This window comes from Pteropus alecto, unplaced genomic scaffold (assembly GCF_000325575.1).
Source record: "Pteropus alecto unplaced genomic scaffold, ASM32557v1 scaffold7, whole genome shotgun sequence".
Classification (NCBI taxonomy): Eukaryota; Metazoa; Chordata; class Mammalia; order Chiroptera; family Pteropodidae; genus Pteropus; species Pteropus alecto.
The window spans coordinates 58691746-58719676 of NW_006494614.1; the positions used below are offsets into that span (position 1 = coordinate 58691746).

Here is a 27931-nt window from a genome sequence, read left to right on the forward strand (position 1 = left end):
CGGGGTGTTTTGTGATACACAGAGGCTTATAGTGTGTTTTAATGTGCATTTTCATGTTATTAGGAAAAATGTATAGTCTCATTATGCCTCTAAATTAATAGATAATTTTGCCTCAGATGAGACAACAGTGAAACATAGCAATCAATGTAAAACAAAGCTATTAAGTAAATAATACATTTAGTAAAGGGAATTTAAAAAATATAAGGAAAGTCTGTGAAAAAAATATTTAGCAAATAAGAACATAGTGGGAGAAAGCATGAATTTTGGAGTCAGACCTAAGTTTGGACCCAGCAAGATCACAAACTAGCAGATACTTTTCTCCAGGTTTTTCTGCAATAGGTATTTTTCCTGGTTGTTTGAGCCAAACGGGACAATTCATAAAAAGGTCAGATATGGGACACCAACTAATGTTAGTTCCTTTCTTTTACAAAGCAAGTAATCAGTTTACTGTGCTTAGGTATTATTGACCACTGTTGTTCTGAAATAAGGCTGCACAGAGGGTCAACTGGCCTGTGATCGGTGGAACTGGGACTGACGGTCAGCTCTCCAGTGCCAGGGATGGAGAAACAGACAGATGGCCAAAGCTGAGGCCAAAACTTTGGACTCTACTCTCTTAAAGAGGCGTTGCCTCTTCAGCAGAGGGATTTATGCAGCGAATATTAAATCAGGTGCCTGCTATGTGCCAGGCATTGGGTGTCAGATTTGGGGATTTGCTAATGGGCAAGAACATCCACCAGAGTTCTGCCTTCATGGGGCCAGACAGGGAAGCAAACATTAATTGAGTTGTCCTATAAATAATTAAGTGATTACATATTATGTAAAAATGTTACAAAGAAAAGATACTGGTACCTTTAGTGTAAACCACAGATGCCCTAGCTATTCTGGAGGGATAATGAAGGATTTTCTCTGCCGGTGATGTCTGAGCTGAGATCCGAAGGATGAATGAGGGCTCACCAGGGACAGCAGAGAGGACACTCATGCTTGTTAGTGTTCTCCAGAGGAACAGAGCCAATAGGAGATATATAACTATTATGAAAATATATATAATACATATATATATAAATATTAATATATAAAAATGACAATATATAAATATACATATTTACATGAAGCAATTTACTATAAGGCATTGACTCACACAATGATGGAGGCTGAGAAGTCCCCTGGTCTGCCATCTGCAGCCTGGAGACCAAGTAGAGCTGGTGGTATAATTCAGTCTAAGTTCAAAGACCTTGAGAACCAGGGACTTGGTGCCAGTGGTGTAGTTTCCAGTTCAGGTCTGAAGGCCTGAAAAGCAAGAGCACTGAGGGCAGAAGAAGATCGATGTCCCAGCTCAAGCATCAGACAGAAAGAAAAAGGAGCAAATGCCTTCTTCCTCTGCCTTTTGTTCTCATCAGGCCCTCAATCTATTAGATGATGTCCACCCAACAATGGGAAGGGTGATCTGTTTTACCGAGCCCACTGATGTAAATGTTAATCTCGTCTGGAAACACCCTCGCAGATACATGCAGATATGTTTACCCTGGGCACACCGTGGCCAGTCAATCTGACACATTAAATAACCATTACAAAGGCATTTAGAGAATAGATTGTGGCATTCAGTATCGGTTACAGGGATATACATTAGATACCCTAGTGAGGGGTGACAGAAGCTAATCTCGGGGGGCAATGATGGAGATGGAAAAGAGGGTAGATTTAAGAGAGATTCAGGAGTGTAGACAGGACTCGTTAACAGTGGCTAGGAATAGAAGAGAAAGCTTCGTTCGAGAAAGTGGGTGGTGTTTGAGTTTCTGCTTTGGTCCCTGAGAGAAGGACCCCAGCTGAACAAGATTTAGAGCAAAATGATAATCAAGCAACTACATTTATCGTACTTTCTAGTCACTCAAAAATCCTTGCCTCCAATAATGCTATTTAAGAATATTTTAATGAAATCATTTTAAATGTAAAATATTCTGCCTTCTCTAGGAAAGGGTGAAGCTGGCCTCTTGAAAACGGGCAGTAAGAGTTGGATTAGACTTCAGCACCCACTTTATATCAGATACTTTCACATGTTATTTTTACTTAGTCTGCACCAAGATCCTATGAAGTTCACTGTGGTAGCTCTTATTAATAATGTAGAAACTAAGGTGCAAAGAGATGCGTGCCTCACTCAGAGCCTAGATCCTGTACTTCGGGAGGACTGAACGTTGCCTCCTGAGTCCAGGTCCAGGGCTCACTCCACAAGTCCTCCGAGCCCTCTCCTCAGGCTTTCGGGCTGCGCGCCCTGTGAGCGAGGCTCCCTTCCACCTTCACCACTACGAGTGGTCTCCCCGTCTCCCTTCCACGATGGGCTAAGCTTTCCGAAGCATGGGCAGGAAATCACTAACACCAGACTCTCTCTAAGTGCTGGTTTAAATTAGATTCCTAACAAGTTCCCTAGATGACCCATAGGCCCTCTAATAATAAAGCTAAATTAGTTACCCCTCCAAGGGTATTCCATATCACAACGAGAGAACAACACTTCAGTGTTGGGTTCCACAAATCACATCGCCACTAAGGCAACTCAGTGCCCCCAACCCTCATGCTCCATCTCCCGTGAGGTTTTCCACCTCCGGGACCTCTCTCTTTTCCTTTGTTTTCTGCACCTTTTCACTTTTCAATATATAAGCAATTCTCCCTACTTTCTGTTTGCCAGTTTTACAGAAAGTGATCAGGTAAAATACACTCTAAGTGAATTCATTATGCACAGCTGAAGATCAGAAGGTTGGAAATTTTTATTTTATGGAAAATCTGTGTGTTTTATATCTGCGTGTGTGTGTTGTGTCTGTGTGTTTGTATGTATGCCTGTGTATGTTTGTGTGTAATGTGCATTCGTATATATGTGTGTCTGTGTCCATGCAAAGGCTCCTCCAGACTGATCCACAGAAAACATCTACTCTTCCTGGCCTGTGTGTTTAAGGGTAATAAATGAGTCCAAGTGTAGTGCAGTAGGTTCCTAGCAGGTGGTATGACTCTGCCTTCTCTTTGGAAGTTACCTTCATGCATCTGAACCTGGGAATGCCATTCCCAAGCTCTACAAGGCCCTTGGGCCTCCATCTCTATTCCCTGTGTCACTGTGCAGCATCACACAAACATTAATGTGCACCTGAGTCCCCTAGAGGTGGGATAAAATGCAGGGGCTGCCATAGTAGGTTCTGGGCAGAGCCTGGGGGTCTGTATTTCTAACCAGCTCCCAGGGGATGCCAGTGCTGCTGGTCCCATGTCTGCACTTTGAATAGCAAGGTCCTAGAACACAACACAAAGATTTGTCAAATGTATAACTTTTAAGTTATTGGGCACTAACTACCTTGTAGCAGACACTTGGGCAACTGTTTCTAGGTATAACTTATTGAGCATCTTTCTCTCTCTCCCTCTCCCCTGCCCCGCCCCGCCTTCTCTCTCTCTTTCTCTTTCTCTCTCTCTCTCTCTCTCTCTCTCTCTCTCTCTCTCTCTCTCTCTCTCTTCCTCTCTTCCTCTCTTCCTCTTTCTCTCTTTCTCTCTTTCTCTCTTTCTCTCTTTCTCTCTTTCTCTCTTTCTCTCTTTCTCTCTTTCTCTCTTTCTCTCTTTCTCTCTTTCTCTCTTTCTCTCTTTCTCTCTTTCTCTCCCTGTCACCCTGCATTATTCCCAAGAATATCAACATCTCAAACTAAGAATAGAAGCCCTCAAGTCCTAGAAGGCGGTATGGAGATAGTCTGTGAGAATCTGGTTGATTTCTATTTCCTTTGAGCAATTATTCCATTGCTTTTTGCCAATGGCCGCCTGTTTGTTTTTCTCACAGTATGTTTCTACTAATTGGCATCTCACTGTTAACATAAAGAACAGGCATGAGAATGCCTCCCTTTGAATGCATTCCAGTTTGCTTTGTTTCTGGAGCCCCAAACACAGCCTCTAGACTATATCTTGTGACTCAAAGGAAACAAACATTGTTCCAGTCTTTTCAGACTAAGTATTTGTGTGCTTGGGGTATTTCAATTAAGAAGAGAGAAGAAAGGCAAGAACATCATTGAACATTTATTCTCTGATATTAGAGGTACCCTTTGAAATTTAAGAGCCCCACTTTAGAAAGTTTGGCATTTGCTAACTGTGGATCTGACCTTTATATGAGAACAGTTATGCAAACTCCCTGGAATGTCATTTCTTTACAGTAAGTGATTGAGTAGATAAGGCTGCATTTTCTAATAACTTCTTCATGCATATCTATATGCTACTTTTCATCCACATTGTGAATATGCCACTAGAAAAATGCACGAACTACTTAGTAAAGCACTAGCATTTCCTATTATATATTTTATTCAGTCTACTATGTTTTTCTTTGTTAGGAACAAGCGTGATGTCATTCTCCCTCCCTCCTTTGGCTTACCCAGCAATTCACAGAGAATCAACCTCTTTTCTCGCTTTGCCCAAATGGTTTATGCAAAGAACGTAATAGCGGGATAAACGTTAGTCTCCTCCATTGGAATTGAGTGGAGCCCCAATTATGTGACTTCATCTTATACTAGTACCATCCCTAAAATAATGCCAAGATTAGAACGTTTACACTTGCTGTTTCTACTGTCTAGAATTCTTTGTCCATGCATTTTTGCATGACTGTCTCCTTCTGCTTTCTTGTCATTCAAGTCTCAGTTGAAATGTTACTTCAACCATAAGTGGTTTCTGGGAAAGGCCCGAGAGTATGCATGTAGCCTTCCAAACTATTTTATCTAATATAGGTGCTTCTCCCCGCCGACACACACGTTCTTTCTCTCAACCACACTGTAGCCCTTGCTTTAGAGTCCAGTAGGCTCTACAATGGCAGAAAGTTTCTGTATCTGCATTGTCTAATGTGGTAGCCACCACCTACATGTGGCTGTTGAGCTCTCGAGTATGTCTAGTGCAACTGAAGATCTGGATTTGTTGTTTGATTTATCTTTATTTAATTTAAATTTAATTAGCCACATAGAGCTAGTGGTGGCCATATTGGACAATATAGCTTTAATATATCAACCTCTCTCATCCCTTCATATCCTTTATCTCTAACTGAATTATCTTGTTCTTGTATTTTACATTGTTTATCATGTGTCTCTTCATGCCAGAATGTCTTTTCTGTTAACTGATGCATATCCAGCACTCAGTGTAGGGACTGACATGTAGTAATCCTCAATGCGTTTTTGTTAAATTGTCTTTAAAATTAATAAATACCCCTTAAAAACACTTTGCTGTTTTTAAATGCTATTCTAAGTCTTAGCTTTTAACAATATTGTTTTCCACTAAAAATCCAGGAGTCAAACTCTGGGTAGTACTATAACATAAAATACTATCGAGCTGTCTACTTATATAATTAATTTTATAAGATTGAGCTGAACATTTTTAATTCATCCTAATCAATTATATCCCTTTAGTGTCGGTCTGTCTTTCTGTTATGTTGAGATGGATCTGGAGTCTACCCCTTCAAGTTCTAATAGATTTGCATGTTTATCTTACTTGTGGTTTCTGACACTGCCCAGTCTTATAGAAGGTGGAATTGTTGGAGGAAGTCACCAAGAGGATGTGGTTACCAGTTGACCCACCAGCTGGACCTAGGCAGTCAGAGGCTCCTCACCCCTCCACCTACCATCCTTAGCATGTACATTATGCCCATCGTTCCCAGGGTGGGAGCCATTTTCAAAGATACAGCCTTGAGAAAGTAAGGTGTTATTGAGACCATCTGGATGGTATAGGTGATGGAACCCAGTTAATACCTGTACATAAATTTTTAAGATTCAGTGGTCAGGCACGGAAAATCTACTTGTCTTATGGTTGCCCAAGACAGGCCTCGTATGTAAGTTTCCTTGCTTATTAAGCCTGTCACCTGCCTCTCCGGAGTGGCCTGCCTCTTTCTTTGTTCTCTCCATGCCCTCCATGGACAGGGGCCAGTTTGTGAACAAACAGGAAGCTTAAAATTCAGATCCAAGGTATGTGTTGTCTCTAGACATAGATTTTTTTGGTTAAGTTCAAGTTAAGTCTTTTACTATTTTGGGAGGACAAAGGCCAGACCTTAATTATTGCATGAAATTGCCCCAAGGCTTTGTTTTAATTTCCTTTGTTTAGCAGTATTCTTGTAGTTTTTTTCTTTCTTTCTTTCTTTTAAAACAGCATAGAAGAATAAAAGTAAACTCTAAGATTCCCTTTGTGTGCAGATGTTAAAGGCTCTGCCTCTTTAATTTCTTATTAAGGTACATGCATTATTTTATCTGTCCCAGAAATCAAAGCATGTGTATTTGTGTGTGTGTGTGTGTGTGTGTGTAAATTTCCTAGTGAAAGAATGAAATAATGTTAAAAAAAAATGAAAAATACATTTATCTACCCAAGCATATCTGGTTTCATTTTTGCTTACTAAGTTCAAATTCTGTCCATATGTGTATGCTACATATGTATGATGCACATACTATTTTGTGTGTTTTCACATAATAGTCTAAGTAGATCAACAGGTTTAATAATTATTTTACATAACACCTCTATTTTAGCATATTGTTGCCCAAACATTTATTCAACTAGTCCCCTTTCACTGGACATTTAGTTGATGCCAGAGTTCTTTCATTACTACAAATAACACTACAATGAATATTTTCATATGTGTAACGCAACCTAACTCAAATAGAGCCAAGAGTGGTACCAAGCAGAACAAAGTCTATGAGTTCTTCATAGCTGTTGTTGAATTCTGCCACGCCGCTTTCCAAAAGGGATGAAACCAGTTATGACACCGTCACAACCGTGCCCATTAGTAACGGAGGTGTTTCTCTTTTGTTTTCCTAATCTGGCCTAGTTTTGCAATGGTGTTGATAGCAATAATAGTAGCAACTATAGCAGCAGTTAATATTCCTGAGATATTAAGTGCTTTAGAAGCATTGTTTATAGCAGTTAAAATGTAAGCTCTGGAGACTGACTTCATGGGGTCAAATCTAGACTCCACCATACAACCTCTGTTTGCTTTCATTCCCTCCTCACAAAAGGGCCACAGAGTTCCTGAGAGGATCCCATAAGATAATACAGGAGAGAACCTAGGTCAACAGCACTAGACAACATTGGTTATTATTTCTAATAATGTGCTGAGATTCCAGCTGCAGAGGTCCTTTCTCAAGTATTCCAACTATAGAGGCCTTTTTCTGACTGAAACACTCAACTACCTCCACTGATACCAAGGAGAAGTGTTAGTGTCACCGCTGAGTTAAATCAAGATTGAATTAGGCTCAGAAAATGAGAGCATAAGGTTATTATGATTCACCGAAAATGCCATGACATTATTCCCTGTTTCCAAGACAAACAATAAAGCTAATGTTTTTACGCTATTATTTTCTTCATCCTTAAGATCCGAAGATAGCTCTTTCTATATGGAAGTATTTCATGGAATTATGAAATTCCCCCATAAATTATAAGGGCCTGGCGGGCAGGAATCTTGAGGTCTCATTCAGGACCCAGCAAATGCCTTCCTTGCCTCCAGAAGGCTCTCTGTACATACTCACTGACCTGAGTTTCTTCTAAGCATTACCATAAACACTTTCAGTTATTAATACATTCTGTTCATAACTGCTTAGTCAATTATTTTTATTAGCATAACATTCCTTTTAAGCATAATGATGTTGGAAAAACAAACAACATAAACACATTTTCTTAGCTATGGCTGATTGTGAGTGTTTGCATTTTTTTTGGACTTCCTTTGCAGATCGGATAAATTAAATGTAAATTTCCTAAGGGAGAACCTAACATGAATTGATCTTTGTCTTTTATTCTCTAATGTTTAGTTTCCCTTCTAGTCCCAGTGACTATTCACTGCAACCAAAGTTTGAATATTGCCAAAGTCTCATAAAATTGCTAGTGTAACCTATTTTCTCCAGAGAGCATGATTTCGATTTTCATAACGAATTAATGCCATCTTTCTCTCCCAATGTCTTTGCTCCAATAGCTATTTGTGGAGACCACTGATGTCAATGGCAGAACTCTCGAGGGGCCGGTCCCACTGGAAGTCATTGTGATTGATCAGAATGACAACAGACCAATCTTTCAAGAAGGCCCCTACATTGGCCATGTCATGGAAGGATCACCTACAGGTATGTTAAGTTGGCTTATCATTAGCATAATGGCTTGAGAAGTGGCATACTCTGATCTCTGATGATTCTAGAGACTGTTTTATTGCCACTCCAACTTACCGTTGGTGTGCATCAATATTGACGTATTATTAACCCTTGATAGAAGCAAGAGCTGGAAAGATGCAGCTCAGAGCATGACTGCGGAGTGGCAAGCTAGGAAAATGCCTCCCCTATTTCTGAAGGTGATCATTCAAGGATGACTGACATCTAAGTCTTAATGCATGTTGGACACTCTGGAAATGTGTAGGTCATGAGGCTAGACTTTGCAGTGCAGTGGAGCTACGAAGAAATTAAGGTTCCCCACTGCAAGCTCCTCAGTTATTTCTTTTCAGAACTGCCTTTTAATTTTGGAAAAACAGGTAGGACTTTTTTTCCCCATTCCTTAGAAGATGTGCACAGGAAACCTTTGTCTTCAGTCAAAGGGCCAAAAGCAAGACATTTTATTTCTCTCTCTGGAAATACTTGTGCCTACTGTTATGGAAATGACTCAGAGCTGCTACAGAGCTCCTTTTATCTTTTTCCCAAGTTTAAGCTTTCTGTCAGGGAAGATTTTACAATTTCGATATCCCTTTCTGGCCCAACAGATACTAATTAAAGCATTCTGTGACCAGCAGTAGAAGTCACTCCTAAGTCTAACACTTGAGAAAGTGAAGAACAAAGTAGAAAAATCTCTCCTATAAGGCTGGAATTTGATTTTAAGCTTTAAAATGCATTCAAGTGAAAAAACACCATTTTAAGTGTATCACTGTGGCTGTGTCTAGATTATGCCAAAACAAAATAAGAGAGTCGTTCAGCGGGCCAGATGGGAGGTGGAACCCCAAGAACTGCTTTGGCTGGTTATTTTCCCCACATTGGCTGAATCAAGGGATGTATCAATAACATGTAGATACATGAGGTTCTGGCAGTATTGTCTTGGTAACCCGCCTAGACTACCAGGTGAATAATTGTATGCAAGGTGCTAAAACCTTCAAGGAGCTGGGTATCTGTGCACTATATCAGATCCCCAGGGGCAGGAGACCCTCTCCTTTCTGAGATTTGAGTGCATTCTGTAAAAAGGAGAGGGGATTCCGTTTGTGTGCCAGAAGGCTTTTAGGGGAGCAAGTGGAGGCAAAGGGGTGAGAATAGCCATGGAAAGATGGAGAGTGGGCAGGTGCAGGTGGATCAGATCGCTTCAAGGTAGAACTTCCTGTGGCACCTCTCAGTAGGCTGCTTTTGATGAAGAGAGGCCCTCATGAGAGAGACCCTGGAATTTGGGATTGGTGTTTACAGAAATCTTAATGATGTTAAGATGCAAGCCGATGTTCAGAACAAGTTAGGAGAACCAACGGGGAAAGCTATTAAAGAGGCTGGAGTTGGAGCAGAGCAGAAAAATGATTCTCGGTTTCCATCTGTGGTACCGGGCACTGTACGTGAGTGACTAGAATTCAAGATGAGCCAGAAAAGTGTTCTAAATGTAAATGACAATGGTGACATTCGAGGCGGCTGTGAGCATGTGCATGTCTTTGTATATTGTGTGTATATGATTAGACGATGTCCACTTTTCCTCCCACTTTGCCCTACCTTAAAGATTCAGAAAGAATTTCAAATTTTATTGTTTTATATACATGTCATATTTTCAAAGAAAAATGCAATCCTTTACATACATTGAATTTCTAAAAGTATAAAGCAAATCAGGATGGAAGCATCTCCAGCAAAACATAAATCATCTCAAACTTCTATTTATGATTAGAATTATCCTACAAAAATACATAAAAGCTTGGATATCAGTATGGAATAGCTTATTCCAGCAATGTAGAATTTAGCCTGAATCATTTCTTTTTCAGCATCCTCTGAGTTTGACTATAAAATCAGGAATTGGAATGGGGTCAGTCAAATTTTGGGTTAAGAATGTGGAAATGTTGTGGAAAGCTTTTAGAGGAAAAATCACTTAGCGCCCTGTAGGAGAGCTCACACAAAATGACCCCTAAAGCATCCATGAGGACAGAGGGAATCAGAAAGGAGACGGCATCCTCCTTTGCAATGCCCCTCCCTCCTTGTGAGTTACCGCAACAAACCAGACTGGTTGTAGGAATGGCTACCTCTTCTATTTCCATAATGCCCTGCTTGTTTGTAGCTCATAGAATCCGATGTATCGATGTGTCATTGACATTGTACCAATCCATTTTACAGAATGGGATGCTGACCCTGGAAAGAATTCAGTGACTTTGCCCGGTTCACATAAATAATAGATGGGGGACAGTGTTTAGGACTCAACCTGTATCATCTACCTTCAAATCATGTGTTCTTTCAACTGTCTCACAAACTTCATGGTGAAAACAGCCATTAAACTATTGTAGCATTTAATGAGCACTCACGTGTTCCCAGACCTTTATATACACTGTATAGTTTCTTCCGCTATGCCATTCCCTACCCTGAGAAGTGGATACCATTTTTCCATTATCCATAGGAGAAAACGGAACCCCAGAGAGGCTCAGGAGCATGCCTAACATCACAAGCCAGTAGATAAGCCAGAATCTGTGGTCATATCTCTGGCTTCAAGGCACAGGCTCTTTCTCATGTACTATGTTGGAGTCAATTACCTTCTCTTACATTCTTCACCATGGACCCTTTTCAGGCCCAGCTGAGGGGAAATATTTATGCATTTTGTCAGGTGAACTGACTTAGCTCCTGACAGAAAGTCACCAGCTCTTTGACCAAATATCTAGGCTCATTGAATCACTTTTAATATATGTGAATCATTGCTCAGTCTCTAGGGTTAAACAGTTAAACATTGGGGTCCTTGTCCTCACTTACATCACTTTCTTCTGAGTCCACATAACCAGGGCCAGCTTCATGGACTGTGACCTGTATAGCTTCCCAGAGCCCGATGATCAGAAGAGCCCCATGGTTGGTATTACACTCTGCCATCACCATTTTAAAATTCTTAATAATCGTTGAGCAAGGGCCCCACATTTTAATTTGGCACCGAGCCTTGCAAATCATGTAACTGGTGCTGCACATGGCATTGTGGCCTAGAGCTGGGTTTGATGCTCTGCCCAGCTTTTTAACAAGGTAAGACCTCAGGCAGGTTACTGAACCTTCTAGAAGCCTCAATCACATTGTGTCCAGACAAGGTGGGTATATAATAGTACCTACCCTAGAGAACTATATGCAAGGATTAAATGAGACAACATGCTTTACTCAGGGCTTAGAACATAATATATGTCCAGGAAATGCCAATGTGTTGTTAAAGCTGCAATTATTCTTATTATTCCAGCAACATACCCCTTAGGGAAGGGAAGGTAAAGGGACATGCAGTTGGCGTGAAGGAGCATTCATCTCCCAACAAACCAAGTGTCATTTTCATGTTCCAGTGTACCTGGATGCCATTGGCACCAATCTATAATGGAGGAAGGTCACCTATATTTACCTGTATGTGCAGACGGGAGACCTTTTCCAGCTGCTCAGCACTAAACTCTAAGGTTGTGTTTTGGGGAATCATTACTGGATGAAGAAAGATCAACAGAAAATAATAGTCTTTGAACTTTGCACATTATGAGCTGTTCTTTTCACGGAGTCGTAAGGCATTGATTTATGGACCCCAAGGCCAGACCCTGCCTGCTCCATGGGGCCAGCCAGAGCTCTGTGTGAGTCTGATCTTTTCTGAATGCTTCAGGCATGCCAAGACCTCATGAGTAAGGGATAGAGGACTAGAAAACTTGAAGTTCCCGGAAAGCACACATGCCGGGGCCCCACAGTGCTGGCTGGCATCAACTTCCCAGTGTTTTGCCACTGGTAGTTTTCTGGGCTCCTTGGAGAAAGGCTAACCATGAGAAATGATGTGCAGGACATCGTCCGGAAGAAGACTCTGAGAAGAGGTTTGAGGGCACCCGGTTTACCTGAGAGGTGCAGAATACCAGATGAATAGTACAGGGAAGGGAAGCCACCCAATCTGAGATGCCACATTACTCCAGCTAGCAGAGTAGACAATCGTGATCTCTTGATGGGGGAAAGGGAAAGCTCTAGGAAATGACGTAAAACACACATCTTAGCATTGTCCCAACCCAGGGGCCAGGGAGCTGGAACACCTATCCCCCACATCCATCAGAGCCATCCCCAGAGGGACTTTACTTCTCTGGCACTTTCAACAAGCTTTGAAAATGGGCAAACTGAGTTTTAGCAGCTTAGGGGCAGACTTTCAACAAGGTGCAGGAGCTTGCCGTTGGGCTGGCCTCAGCTATGCTTGTCCCTCCATGCTTTTGGCCACCCTGAATGTCAGCCAGGGCCGCTGGGAAAATGACACTGACCACCTGGATGGTGGGGCGGCTTTGAGAGATGTCAGGGGAAGGAGATAGATAATAAGAGGAATAGCTTAGTCTCAAACTTCAGGACTGAGAAAAATGAATGTGATGTTGATCTTTCTTTTTAAATAGGGGTCAGGTCCTAGAGGTACAAGTTCTGACTCATGAGAGAGACTAATTACTGAGATGTGTGCTGATGCTTCTTGAGGAGAAGCAGAAGAGAAGCAGAGATCAGCAGCTAAATCCCCATCCTCTAACACTGAGAGCCCAAGGACTCTTGCCCTCTCTCGCTTCCTCTCTTGCTCCCTTTATTTATTTTTTTTCTGTCCAGTGGTGTTATTGAGCATCTACACTGTGCCAGCACTGTTCTAAGCTCCGAGGGTACAGCTGTCAACCTGCCAGATGCTGCTTATTCCCTTCTGACAGGGAGACTGGCAACAAATAAGAATTGAAATGTGATGAGTGCTACAAGGTACCCCCACAATATGCATGATTCAAGGCAGATGGAATCTAGGCTCCCTGACAAGGTGCTCTGAGGAGAGTGGGGGTCATGACCTTTAGTTTTCCTCTAGGATTCACCTGAGTTTCCATTCTTCAAGATTCAGTTACTTTAATTTTTAAACAGATTACCATGCCAGACATAAGGGAAAACAGCCAATCAAGTGGCCTTTGGGATAAATGGCTGCCTGAGAGCTATTTTGCTTGACAATTGCTATTTTCCAAAACAGCTTCATCTAAATAGTTGATTGTGATATTTGATGGGTGATATTTGAGACCTCGCACAGTATAAATCCTTAGTTTGTTAGTATGACATAGAAGCAAAGTCCTTTTTATTGTCACTTTTTTGCTACTTTACTTCCTGCAGTAACCACAGTGTGGCTTTTTGGTTCATCAACTACCCAGTTTTCCTTCACTGATATTTTTGGACTTTTACATTGTAGTTTCTTCCATTCTCAACTATCCCAGCCAATCCCATGAGCTTCTGGAATATTGGGCATGTGGCTCTTTGGGGTTCTTTATTCACCTTTCAGTCAGCTTTTTTTTTTAAGTGAAAAAAACAAGATAACCCTCAAGTCACCATCCAGAGAAAACCACCATTGCCGTCTTGGTGAGAAGAGTTTCAAGGCTCCCTCCATATGTCTACACACAAGGGTGCACATGCGCAGTTTTACAGAAGTGAAGTTCTTCTTTCTCTTCTGTGACTCACTTTCTTCATCTGCAAGATCCTATGGACATTTTCATAAGTCAGTACATATCAAGCTGCATCACTGTTTGCTGGGGTCTTGATCCACTATCATCTAGTTAGCTGATCCCCTGTTGATTTAAGCTGTCCTTATAATCAGTTCTATAGGAGAGAACACATCTCTTGCTACTTGCATGACAACATCCTTAGTATAAATACATAAAAGGGGAATTGATGGGATAGTATAAATGCTATTACATTTAATGTGTTTGGGGGTGATTCCTCTCTTCAGAGGGTTGTATTTGTACCTTGGCTAAGCTCCTGCATAAAGATCAGTAGTCTTTGTTTTCACATCTGAGCATACTAGTAGAATTTTTGTTTATTTCTTTTTCTGGATTATGTCCAATATCTCCAAGTTTTTGTAGTCATTTCACTAACTGTATCTGTAGGTTGTAAACTGCCCTGCTCTAGAATCCTCCCTGGATTCTGTGGTCAAGGAAGAAGATTGAGATTGTTTATCCTGCTCTCTCTCCTGGAGTCATTGCTAGAGTCTTAGCTGAGGGAACAGATATCATTAACATGCTGCAGTGTCATTCAGAGTGAATTAGGCAGCACTTGAATTACAGTACAAATCACTTCAGTGCCATAGATCATAAAACAAAATTTATGAAAGAATTGTGTAATACAATCAGAGTCACCTTTCCAAAGGGAAAATTTCAGAAATAAAGCGTATCAAAAGTGTTGAGTTACCTGAACTTTGGTCACGAAACTGAATCTCCAAGTTGCTCCTAGCTATGTCTGGGGGTCCCCGGGTGATGTCTCACAGGCACTCCAAACTACGCCAATCAAAACCTTGTCATAGCCACTAATTTTTTCTCTCCTTTATACCCCAGGCCCTCCTGATAGACACCATTGCATATATTATGCCCACTTGTGCCGGTCCACTTGAGCCTTCGAGATACCACAGGGCTTAGTGAGAAAGGGGAGAATGCTTGGACCCTTTTATTCTGTTAAAAGGATACCCAGCCAGGGGAGAATGCCTGGATCTTTTTTATTCATAGCCCTCTCTCTACCTGAATTCATATATGAGTCCATGTGGTTGAAGACCAGATCAAGAGACAGACACCAAATTGTTTCTCGAATTACTCTTTCATCATGAAGTCTTTGTTCTGGACCAGCCTATGTGTCTTTTACCCTCTGCCAGCCAGCCATTCTCATGCTCATTTATGTCAGATCTTTGCATTCTAGGCCCTGTCAATAATCTGGTGAACTGGAAAGATGTGGCTTCTGTGCTTAAGGAGATGACACCCTTATAAAAATAAATGCTTGGTGGCCCTTCTCCACTTATTTGTTGAGTATATTTTAGACTCAAGCTAGAAGCTATCCTTCCATTATTCTACATGTGGGAAAGAGAAAAATTTATGACAACAACTATTTAAAAATAAAATTAAAAAATAAAAATTAATTAATTTAAATAATAATTAAAGGCAAAGGGAAGGTAAAGAAGCATTGGTAGCTTCAGAAACTTAGTGATCCAAAACCCTTTGAAAGAATAAATGTGATGGGAGTTTCCAGCCAAAATGGAAATTGAGTGACAGCCGAGCAGCTGCAAAATGAAAATGAAAAAGTCCTTGAGTTGTAATGGCACAGAATACAGCGGACGCTGATGCCATTGAAATTCACCCCCGATTCCTAAGGATCCAGGAATTTTTACTGCTACAGATGAGTTAAAAAGAGTGGCAGATCCACAATGGCACTAAACAGTTATAATTTCAGGGATACTCTTACTTCAAATCAATTCCTGGTGACCATTTCATTCGGCAAAATCGTACAACAAACATTTATTGTACAGCTACTATGAACCAGATAATGTTCTAGGTGCTGGAGACAGAGCAGTGGCCAAGATCATTTAGGACTCTACTCATAAGACATTTGCATTTTACTGGGAAGAGAAAGATCATCAACAAAGCAACGAATAAACAAGATTACTTAAGTTCTTTGGATAAAATAGAACGAGGTGATGTGGTAGAAGGACAATGAGGTCAAGGAAGACCTCTCTAAGGAGATGACATTTAAGCTGAGACCAGTGAGAACAAGAGCCATCCGTGTCCAGGTATTGAGCAAGGATGTTCCAAGTTGAAGGATTAGAAAGTGTGAAGGTCTAAGGCAGGAACGACAGATGGAGGGACAGAGAAGAGGCCAGGATGGTGGGAGAATGTCAGCAAGAAAAAACTGCCAGGTGAGTTCAAGAAGACAGGCAAGCGCAAGATCATTTTGAATAGAAGGAAACTATGGGCCATGGGCCAAATCTATTCAAATCTGTTTTGTGTGTTTTTTTTTTTTTTAAAATAAAGTTAATACAGTTTTATTGGAACACAGCCATGCCCGTTTAAACATCGCTCATTATTGCTCATTTAAGCATTGGCTATAGCTGTTTTCATACCATCTTGTGAGAGCTGGGCACTTGGATAGTCGGGACAGAGACTTTCTGTCCCACAAAGTCAAAACTACATACTACTTAAATATATATGTCTATAAATATTATTTAAGTAAATATATGTATATTTTAAAAAATATTTGAAATATTTTTTAAAAGTATATGTATTCTATACCTGGCCCTTTACAGAAAAGGTTTGTAGGCCCCTGAATTAGAGCTCCTTAAGTTTTTGTTACATTTTAAATTTAGTAGGAAGTCCTTGGGTGGTTTTAAGCAGGAGAGTGGTAAAATCTGATTTTACTGTTAAAAGATGATTTGTGATACTCAGTATAGAACAGAAGTAGAGCAACTGGGCCTATTCGAGCATTCCAGGACTATGGCCTAGACTGGGGTGGTAGCAGCGGAGGTAGAGAAAAGAGATCACATAGATTTTTTGTGGCAAGCCCATGATGAATGGGGGGATATTAATTATTGACTCATTTTATGGTACCAGATTATTGTAACTGATGCCATCTAAATAAAATTATGATAAAACTATAAACCTTAATAGGTTTATAAATTTCCCTTACGTAGGAACTAGATTTTATCCTCAATGTTCTTTCTAAGGCATAAGCTTAAGGCCAGGGGAACCAGATTGCCTTGTCTTCATCCTTGATTTTCAGCATTTAGCCAAGTTCCAGGCACACAGTAGTCACTCATTAAATTCCATTTGATGAACAAATGGCCCTCAATGGAAGAAAGTATGAATCACCATAAACTTCCCTTTTCATCTGATTTTTAAAATAAATGTTGTCTTTACTGGCAATTTATTTATTTCTCCAACAAGTATCTCCAACAAGTAAATGTAATTAGAAAAGATTTATAATCAACGGGGAGTGGAGTGCCTATTCTATACCAGATATACTGCTGTTCAGTAAGGATGGTATACGGGGGATGCTTAAAACAGACATGGACCCTGACTCCATAGAGTTTGCAGAGTAATGAGAAAGGCGGATGATGAACGCACCCTGGCTGTCACTGCTGCACAGGAGAAAGGCAGGACCCCACTGGGAGCCCCTGGCTAGCACCGAGCGAGGGAGGTGGCGCCTGTCCCCAGGAAGTGCAGCAGTGATAATCACCAATATACTTTTATCTGGTTCTGGACATTGGTCCAGGTTCTATACCTATCTTTTAATTAAATGCTTACAATTCTTTTATAATTGAGGAAACGGAAATTCAGGGAGGTTAGGTTGCTTTCTCAAAGTCACACAGCTGGTGGGTGATAAAGCCGGAATTCAAATTCAGACTAACTCCGGTGCCCTTTCATTTCCTCTGCAACAGCCACTGTCCTTTAACCATTTCACCCATGAAAATGTTAACATCGACTCAAATCTGCCACCCCGAGTATACAGAGCATTTCCTTATATGCACATGTATGAGTACGTGTGTGTGTATATCTGTATGCGCATGTGCGTATGTGTGTGTAGATGAAGGAGAGAGAGGACAGAGGAAGGGAGGAAACGCCACCAGACCACCGGCCTTCTTCAGGCATTTTATTTTAGCGTAACCTGTCAGGTAACTCTGGGAAGGCCATGTTGCTGGCAGCGGCCTTCTCAAATAGAGCCAGATTCTCCCCATAGCGGTAGTTGCGGGGAGACACTGAGGGAGAATTCTCAAAAATTCATAAAGTATTCTAGGCTATCAATCAAGACATCTACAAATGTAATTAGAAAAGATTTATAATCAACAGGGAGCTTGATAAACCAGCTTTCACTAAAGCACTGTTAGGCTAAGAATACCATTCCTTCTGAGGGTAGGTCTAGAGTAGCTGCTTCCATCCATCTGTACAAATACCTTTGAATCACTTTACCTTAATATATCTATAGAATACTAAAACCCTGAGTAATTTATGGATAGAACCACCTCCCTTCTTAAGTAAATGGAAAAAATTCGGTATTCTAATTTCGATGGGAAGAGGGCATATAAAATTTCTTTCAAGTGTATGTTCTATAAAATATAGGTCATCATTTGAGTTCTCCAGTATCAAAGAAAAAATTTTAATAGACTTACAGCTTTCTTGATTTAATTATGGCTGCATTAAAAAAAGAAAAGAAAACCAAGCATAGTACCCAAAGCTATTTTATTATTTAGAAGACTGGGTCTTTTCAAAGATTTTTCTAAAGTTTGGTTTGGAGAATTTTTAACGTTTTCTTGCTCTGGTTTTCTAATTTTGTTCAGTGCATCACAGTTTTTATCTGCCACGTTTGTGGTTCATAAGGGGCTGCTAACATGGATACCCTCCTTGTGCGGAGGACTGGGTATGCTCACGTTCCTGTAGTTAGTCTCCGTCTCCTTAGGAAAAATCCCTTTCTAGAATGATGGGGGACCTCACAGGCATGTTCCCTTGGCCATCAATACCGAGTTCAATGAGCTGTTTGCCATCCATTCCTGTGCTTCCCTTCTCACTTCTTTAATTTCACCCTCTCTCCTGCTGAGGAGGTTCTGTTCTCATCGGTTCTCGCCCAAGTCAGAAGCCAGGGTTAGAAGTGAGGACTCGAATGAAAACCTAGATATGTGAAATTAAGTTAATCAGGCTATTTCTGTGTGTGATGCACCATAACAAGAGCTGGGTGGATTTCCACTAGATTGTAAAAGTGTGTTTGACATGATTTAACTTAAAATGTTGATCTGTGCAACTAAAACAGATAACCCAAGAGACATGTGCTGCTGCTGTCTAAGAAACATGTTATAGGAATTCAGACATCATAAAACAGTAGCTGAGCTGTGGATGATTTGTCCCCATCGCCCTTCCCCAGGGGTTTTGGTTACCACACTGGGGGAAGGGAAGGTGCAACTGGCATCTAGTGGGTAGAGGCCAGGGACGCTGCTAAACACTTTACAATACACAGGACAGCCCCCACCACAAAGGATTATTTGGCTCAAAATTTCATTAGTTCCAAGGTTAAGAAATCCTTCCCTAGATGAAGAAAATAAAGAGATTTGCTTGTGAAGCCAAAATCTGAAGTCTGGAGGAGAGATGCTACAAAGTGTATGCATTGTCAAGTACCTCTTTGTGGCGAGCTCTGGGATGAGTGATGGCAAGAACCTGTTCCTCTAAGGATGGTGAATTGGCATGTAGCTAAAGTTAACAGTGAGCATTGCATCAGTGAGAGCTGGTGCTTGGCCCTATACTAAGGGATTCCTATTCACTATCTCATTGACTCACCATAGGAATCCTAGGAGGTAGGTTCAGTGATCATCTCTATGTTTCCAATGAGGACATTAACACTTAAGGAAGTGAGAAAACAATTTTTCCAGAACATAGATCTTCCTCAATTTCCATGCTGCTCTCCTTCAGTAACAAACCCCAAGATACGACAGTGGCAGTGTGTCCAAATAAAAACAATATTGCCTAGCCTCCCTTGCAGCTAGATGAAGCCATGCGATGAAGAACTGGCTAGTGAGCTATAAGCAGGGTGTTATGTTAGATTCCCGGGATGAGTTGGGAGCCAGTCAGTTGGGAAGCATGCCCTTTTGTCCTCCTGCTACCTATTTCTTATTGCTGCCTGGAATGAGAATATGATGGCTGGAATTCAAGAAGCTACTGTGCTTTCTAAGGTAGCTTTGAGAATAGAAATCATATCATAGGAAGGCAGTACAAAACAAAACTGGATTCTGTTGCCTGTGGGTTGTCATATTAGCCCTGGACTGCCTTTCTCCAGAATTACTTTACATAAGACAATAATGAACTTCTGTCTTAAGTCACTGTTACATTGGATTCTCTGTAATTGTTGCCAAATCTAATAAAACTGACATATCTAGTGTTACTCAACCAGTAAGAATTATAAGCCAGACCATTTGATTCCAAACCATGCTTGTAAACCAGTATGCTATGCTGCCTGAGACATTCAAACCCACTTACCCCTCGGTATGCATCTCATGCTACCAGTTTTTGTATGGTAATCAGAAAATTGAGCCTTTATTGGAACAAAAATGTTTTTTGTCTCCTCCACTATCTTAGAGTTCTTTCCAGAAAGCATTCTGTCTCTGTCATTAGACGTTTTTAGTAGATTAAAAACATATTCAATGCCTTATGATGGAAACTTTCTTAGCATAGTGGTTTTGACTCCATCCTATCACAATAATTTCAGATTGTACTCTAGCACTGCATATTCGAAAATACCCCAATACTGCACGTCATCCTGTGGCTGCCATTTGCGTCAATGTGCTGGCTTCATGTCCACATCCCAAGGACTAATGAAGGAGGAGAAAGGTACAGGAATGTTAAGAGGGCTCGGGAAGGTTTTCAGAGAATATCAATTTTTTTTCTTGCCCGTGAGTCAACTGGAAATGTATCTTGAGGATGTACCTGTCGGTTCATCAGGGATATCAATATGTTCTGACAGGAGTACAGAGCAAGGGTTGACACCACCGGCTCCTGTGTCCAAAAGACCTGGTTTTCAGTTACAGTCCCACTACTAATCGAAAGACCTTGAACATGTTGTCTTACTACAAAATGAGAGTCACAATAATGCCCCTAAAGGGTAGCCATGAGATTCAATGAGAAAATGGATATCAAGCTTTGAGCACCAGGCCTGACAAAATACTACATTTGCCATGAATATTAGCAGCTACCAACTGTTTTCTTTTTCAATGATAGTAGATTCAAGAGGGTCATAGTGCCGTCATCTAGTATTTTGCAGAAGAGGGAAGAATTCTGCTAACCAGCAAAGCTGAATTCCCATCCTGGCTCCTTCTCTTACCAGCTCTGTGAATCCAAGTCCCCATTTCCTCATTTGGAATGATGATAGTCCACGGTAGCAGCATTTTGAATGAGTCTGAAATAGGCAAATTTGAAATGATGCTATATGGAAATATTAACAAAATCTCGTTTGTGCGTGAATTTAAAAACAATGTAATCTCTCAAATTTTAAGCATTTGTCAAAGATTACATAATTTCAAAATGGCTGGCAGGGTTCTCTCTTTCTCTCAATAGATAGGTAGATAGATAATAGATAGATAGATAGATAGATAGATAGATAGATAGATAGATAGATAGATAGATACATACATACATACATACATACATACATACATACATACATACATACATACGTATGTACGTACGTACATACATACATACATACATAGTTGTATCAGCTTTAATGAAATATAATTCACATACCATACAATTCACCGATTCACCCATTTAAACTATTCTGTGGTTTTTAGTCTATTCACAGCATTATGCAATCATTGCCACAATCAATTTTAGAACGTTTCTATCATCTCAAAGGAAATCCTGTAGCCATTAGAAGTCATTTCCCATTTCTTCCCCAAACTCCCTAGCCCTCGGAAACCACAAATCTACTTTTCCTCTCTATAGATTTGTCTCTTCCGGACATTTCATATAAATGGAATCACATACTATATGTGTTGTGTTGTGACTGGCTTCTTTGACGCAGCATAATGTTTTCAAGGTTCACCTCTGTTGTACGTAGCATAAATCAGTACTTCATTCCTTTTTATTGCCAAAGACAGGCTTCTTTAAATAAATTTGTGCTTGCCACAGGTGATGCCACTTTAGCCAATAAAGAAGAATACACACCATTCTTTGTCCAGCTTAGTCTTAAATTATGCACATTTTTTAATATTTCAGATATTCAAGAATATGTCTCTTACATAAAGTATACCTCTGCTCTACTTATCTTGCAGTTTTGATATAAGAATTAAATGAGATAGTATATGAAAGTTTTTGGTAGCAGGACCTGAGTTAGGGTGGCCCCTCAAGAAATGGTCTCTCCCTGTTTTGGTTTCCTTGTTTGTTAAACAGCACATCTATTCGTCATCTGCTTTTATGATTCCCTGAAGAATCTCCATTAATAAAGATTTCAATTGATTAAGCAAAAGAATTATTATTAAGTGTTTTCTAAGGCATTTCCCCCACCACCACCCCCTGCCCCCCAGGTATGTCAAAAACGCCTTTGGAAAAAAAATCCAGTTTCCACTAAAATGTCAAATTTTTGGAAACCCATCAATGGTTCAAGTTAGATACTCCTTCATAAATTTCCACCAATACCCATGTATTTGTAAGGTGATGTGAAACCTTTACTTTTGTCAACCTGAAAGCATACATTTCTATGATAGAAGTGGCACTGCTGGGTATATAAGCTTTAATGAAAGACAGCTTTTGAAAACAGCCATCTTATGGTCTTTTCTGACTTACGTCAGCAAGATGTGTTAGTGAAAGCCATTCAGCCATTCTCCATCCTTTACCATCTCCCTTTGCCCTCTGCAATTAGGTGTCGTGTCCCACAGACATCGCTGCTCCTTCAGCACGCCATCACAGCTTGCCTCGTAGGGAGAAGACATCAGGATGGGTGCTTTCATATTTATTATTCCATTTGATCTCCCTAATGATGCTGAGTATCATTATCTCCATGTTTCAGGTGAAGAAACATTATTAGCTCAGAGAGGTTGGCACAGGTAATCAGAGGAGAAACTATGTGAGTCTGGATGTGTCAGATCTCAAACTTCATCTTCCTTCAAGGACACCGCATGTCCTCTCTCTCAGTGTGAGTTAATTACTTCTTAGTATTCCTGCTCGTCTTCCACAGTAAGACTTATTTACCCTTATTCAGTGATCTCCGGGGGAAGACTTTAGTGCTGTTCCTCAGCCAAGGCTGTGCATCTAAATAGAAATGTTTATTTTATTGCTTATAGAAGATACAACAGGCAGGCAACAAAAACTGCAGTGTGGTTTTAGCTGAGAGTTTTCAGACTAAGAATCCGCTTTAAGTCATGCCTGTCTGTGGGGATTTTTTTCTTATCGCTTGAGACAGTCAGCTGTGTGTGCTTGGTCCTAATTGCAACTTAAAAGGGTAAGGTCAAGCTACATTACCAAAGGGCAAATAGCACTAGAGGAAAAATTTCTAGAGTTAGAAAGACTGTAACCAAGGATGTAGAGATTAAATCCAGTTCTAGGTATTTTTGCTGTAAGCGTTTTTGCTGCAAACATCCTAGCCGCATGCATTTTCGCTGCAAACATTTTTGCTGCAAACATTTTCACCACTTAACTAACTGTGTATAAGGCAATTTCACCATAAAAGATAAAATAACTGCTTGACAGTTTGGTTTACATTTGGCAGACTTAATGTGTTTAAGCTAGCTGTCAGTTTGGTTTCATTTCTCTATTGATGACGTCTTCACAGCACTCTCATTTTTATATTTTATAAATCGTAACCTTCATATAATGGTCTGTACAGTCACAAGGAGACCTGGTGGTCTTAAACTACTTGATGATGACAACTACATATATTGACCTGAGAGACAATACAGTAATAAAACGTACTGGAAGTATGAAGTAAGAGTGTAAAGCCAGATTACGTGTTATACTAGAAAATGAAAAAATCAATTTTGCAAATCCTTCAGTGAGTCATCACTTCCACCCATCAAAATCAACAGTTTACCAAACTATGGCAAATATAAAAGGGGTGGCTACTTATTCACAACAGTCTTCAAGATCATTAATTATTGACTCTTCACTTGGAAACTGATAACCTCTTTTAGTGAAGGAAAAAATTGTGGTGACAAATAAAAAAACGTGATGCTGAGCAAGGAGACAAATTAACAAGCAAAACAATCCAGTTTTGCTAGAATGAAAGACTTCAAAGATAATCTATTTTCATTTTTTTGCAATAAAGTCTTTTAATTTTATTAATTTTTCATATTCCATTATGTCATTTTTAATGTTCCCTTCTTAATTTTTCATTATTTTATTTTTTGTGGGGAAATTGCCTTTCGGCCTATTACTTGTACAGTGAAAATGTGGCAAAAATGTGGCAAAGTTGTTTCTGGCGAACATGCTTGTGGCAAAAATACGGGACAGGATTAAATTCATCTATTAAGGTATCAATCAGGAATGTTTTCTGCTACAGGTAACAAAACATCAATTTAAGTGGTTTAACCATCTCTGTTGACTTGCATGGTATTTCCAGAAGCTGAAAGGTGGATGACTGCTGCTCGTGCTTCAGTGATCTGGCAGCATCTGTGAGTCTGGCCTTTTTCTCGTGGCTGTAAGACTATCACAGCTCTAAACATCACAGCTATATTTATGTTCAAGGAAGAATAAAAAGGTAAAAGGAGACAATGTGTATGCTTTTCATTAGGAGATATATATATTATATATAAGGAATAGATGTGTCATATATCATATATGTTATCTATCACAGGTAACATATGTCATATATAGTATATCGTATTCATACATCATATATTACATATCATATGTGACATATGGAATTGGCTCACATGATTATGGAGGCCGGGAGGTCCCAAGATCTGCAGTTGGCAAGCTGGACCCAAGGAGAGCGGATGGTGTAGTTCCAATCTAAAAGCCAGAAGGCTCGGGATCCAAGAAAAGCCAATGTTTCAGTTCAAGTCTGAAGGCACAGAAAGACCAAAACCCAGCTCAAAGCAGTCAGGCAGAAGGAGTTTCCTCTTACTCAGCCTTTCTATTCTATTCAAGTCTTCAATTGATTGGGTGAGGCCCACCCACTTTGGGGAGGACAGTCTGCTTTACTCAGTCTACTAATTCAAATGTTAATCTCATCCAGGACAGTGAGAACAATGTTTAACTGAATGTCTGGGAACCCCATGGCCCAGTGGAGTTGACACACAAAATTAACTATCACAAGTTGGAGGCAAAATGTTGGCCCCCATGATCTCCACCCCCTGGTCTCACTCCTGTGGTTATGTTTCTTTACGTGGCAAAAGAGACTTTGCCAACGCAATTAAGGTTATTAATCAGCTGACATCAAAATAGAAAGATTATCCTGGATTATTCAGATGGGTCCAAATAATCACACGAGTCCTTAAAAGTAGAAGAGTAGGGCCGGAGAGTAGTAAGAGATGTAGCAGAAGAGGAAAAGTGAGATGAGGCAGAGTTTAGTTCATGGTTTCAAAGCCTGAAGACCCTACCTGTTTGGGCTTGAAGACGGAGTCAGGCCATATTGAAAGTATGAGAAGGAATTTTTTCTCCAGACATCCTGAATAAGCTTGGAAAGGATTTTATCCTCTGAGCCAACACATCCCTGCTGACAGCTTGATTTCCTCCTGGCGAGACCCTAAGCAAGAAACCCAGATGAGCCCCGCTGTGCCCAGAATTCAGACCCACAGATAATGTGGGTATTCTGTTAAGCCACTAAATTGATGGTAGTTTGTTATGGCAAAAAATAGGAAACTAACACAGTATGTGCTTTACATTCTCTTACGTGCCAGTTATGAGTGAAGTTGCTTTTCCCAAGAATGATCACCAAAATAGCCAACCACATATCAAAAATAAAGAGAAACACACAAACTCATATACTGTTTAACAACTGTCAAAGATTCCATTTCAAATGAATTACCAACTTACAATTTTCAAGTATTCCCAGTACCGATATTGTTCTTAAATTAAAACAGCATCAGAAACAATTTTCAGGACATGTTTAGCAACACATCTTAATGAAGCTCTGGTAATTATGAATTCTTTTGATATTCATGTGATGCTACTAATTACAATGAACTCTCCTTTGAGGAGGTCATGCTGACTGCATTAGGAGCTGTACAAGCAAGTCCCTAGGCCCACTCTGCTTTCGGAAGTAACAATACCACTTGCCACAGTTAACTTCACTTTCCTAGAGTTGACATCTTTCATAAGATGCTGGAATTTGAAGAGGAAACAACACCAATGAAATATCATCCCTGCAGTTGGGGTAAACAGCTACCATTAATGAAATTCAACAAAACCAGTTGACTTAACAGCATAGCAGTCAGTGGTCTAAGGATTGTGCACCTTTTCAATGTCTCCCTAAATATCCTCCCGAAAAATGCACATGGAACCCATGTGTTGGAAGTAACCCTTCCTGATAGGCCTCTTAGCATAATCGTTTGGGAATATAACTCCTCCCGGCCCGCCTTCCATTCCATAATTCCTAGGATATCTGAATTGTGGAACAGAAAAGGACACAGCGTGACCCTCTTGGGAGTGCTCAGTGCATAGGCATAATCAAAAAGACAAACAAATATACATATTACATGCAAGTTATGTTACTCACATGTGGCAACAGTATGCTTAATCCTTACAACCCTCTTTCTTTTCTTTTATATATAACAGCTTTATCACAATATAATTCACATACTATACAATTCACCTACATAAAGTGTACAATTGAATGTTTTGCAGTATATTCATAAAGTTGTACAATCATTACCACAATCAATTTAAGAACATTTTCATTACCTCCCAAGAGAAACACTGTACTCATTGGCATTCACTTCTCATTTCTCCCCAAACTCCGTCAGCCCTAGATAACCACTAATCTACTTTTTGTCCTATGGATTTACCTATTCTGGACATTTGATATAAATGAAATCACATAATATGTAGCCTTTTGTATCTGGCATCTCTCACTTAGCATAATGCTTTCAAAGTTCATCTATGTTGTAGCATTTATCAGTACTTTATTTTCTTGTTGCCAAATATTCCATTGTATGGATTATTATCTTATTTACATTTTTACATTATTATTATTACATTTCATTTATCTATTTATAAGTTGGTGGACATTGGTTTATTACTAGTTTTGACAATTATGAATGCTGCTGCTATGAACATTTAAGTACAATTTCTTATACGGACACACGTTTTTATTTCTCTTGGGTTTATAACTAGGAATGAAATTGCTAGACCATAAGGTAACTATGTTAACCTTTTGAGAAACTGCAAAACTGTTTACCAAAGCAGCTGTACCATTTTACATTTTTGCTAGTAGTGATTGAGGGTTCCAATTTCTCAACTCTTCACCAGCACTTACTATCTGTCTTTTATTAGCCATTCTAATGTGTGTAAGGTGATATCTCTGTGTGGGTTTGATTCACATTTCATTTTCAAGATAGTTTTGGCTATTTGGGTCCTTTGTATGTCCATATGAATTTTAGAATCAACTCGCCAATTTGTGTGAAAAAATAAAAAGGCAGCTAGGATTTTGACAGGCATGTTGAGTCTGCAGATCAATTTAAGTAATATTGCCATCTTAACAATATTGAGCCTTCCAAACCGTGCATACAGAACGTTTTTCCACTTATTGACGTCTTTAATTTCCTTCAACAGTGTTTTATAGTTTTCAATACATAGGTCTTGCATTTCTTTTGTTAAATTTATTCCTAAATATTTTCTTTTTTGATGCTATTATAAATTGAAGCATTTTATTAATTTAATTTTTAGATTGTTTATTGTTATATTACAGAAATGCACTTGATTCTTTTTTACTAAGATATAATTGACTTATAACATTGTGTGTGAGCTTAAGATGTACAGATGTATTGATTTGATACATTTATATATTGCAATATAAGCATTACCGTAGCAATAGCTAAACCTCTATCATGTCACATATTTATTATTTTTGTGTGTGTGTGATGAGAACATTTAAAATCTAGGCTCTTAGCAACTCTGAGGTATATAATATAGTACTGTTGTCTATAATCACTATGCTGTGCTTTTGATCTCCAGAACTTACTCGTCTTCTAGCTGCAAGTTTGTACACTTTGGCCACTACCTCCTCAGCTTCCCCTCCCCCCGGCTTCTGGTAGCCACCATTCTACTCTCTGTTTCTATGAATTCAGCTTTTTTGATTCCACATATAAGTATATTGATCATGTACCCTGCAAACTTTCTGAAATCCTCTTTTAACGTAGATATCATTATGCTTATTTTATAGGTTCAGTGACTTGCACAATCCTCATACTATAGCTGCCTGAGCCCAGTGCTCACATTCTGTTTTTATCCCTTTATAATTCTACAAGTTATGTATGTGAGACAAATATATAAATGGACACATTACATATTGATGCAGTATTGCCCCAAATTCTCATTCTATTTGAGTTTACC

At 39.7% G+C, this 27931-nt stretch overlaps 1 protein-coding gene across 2 annotated transcripts in view; it reads left to right on the forward strand.

Annotated features, from left to right (window-relative positions):
* CDH13 (cadherin 13) overlaps nucleotides 1-27931 on the forward strand; it is a 962058-nt gene that overhangs the window by 602513 nt on the left and 331614 nt on the right. For both annotated transcript variants that reach the window (XM_015600622.2, XM_025042649.1), the window contains exon 6: nucleotides 7937-8081. In XM_015600622.2, coding sequence (XP_015456108.1) covers nucleotides 7937-8081 — 145 coding nt within the window. The remainder of the gene's footprint in view (nucleotides 1-7936; nucleotides 8082-27931) is intronic.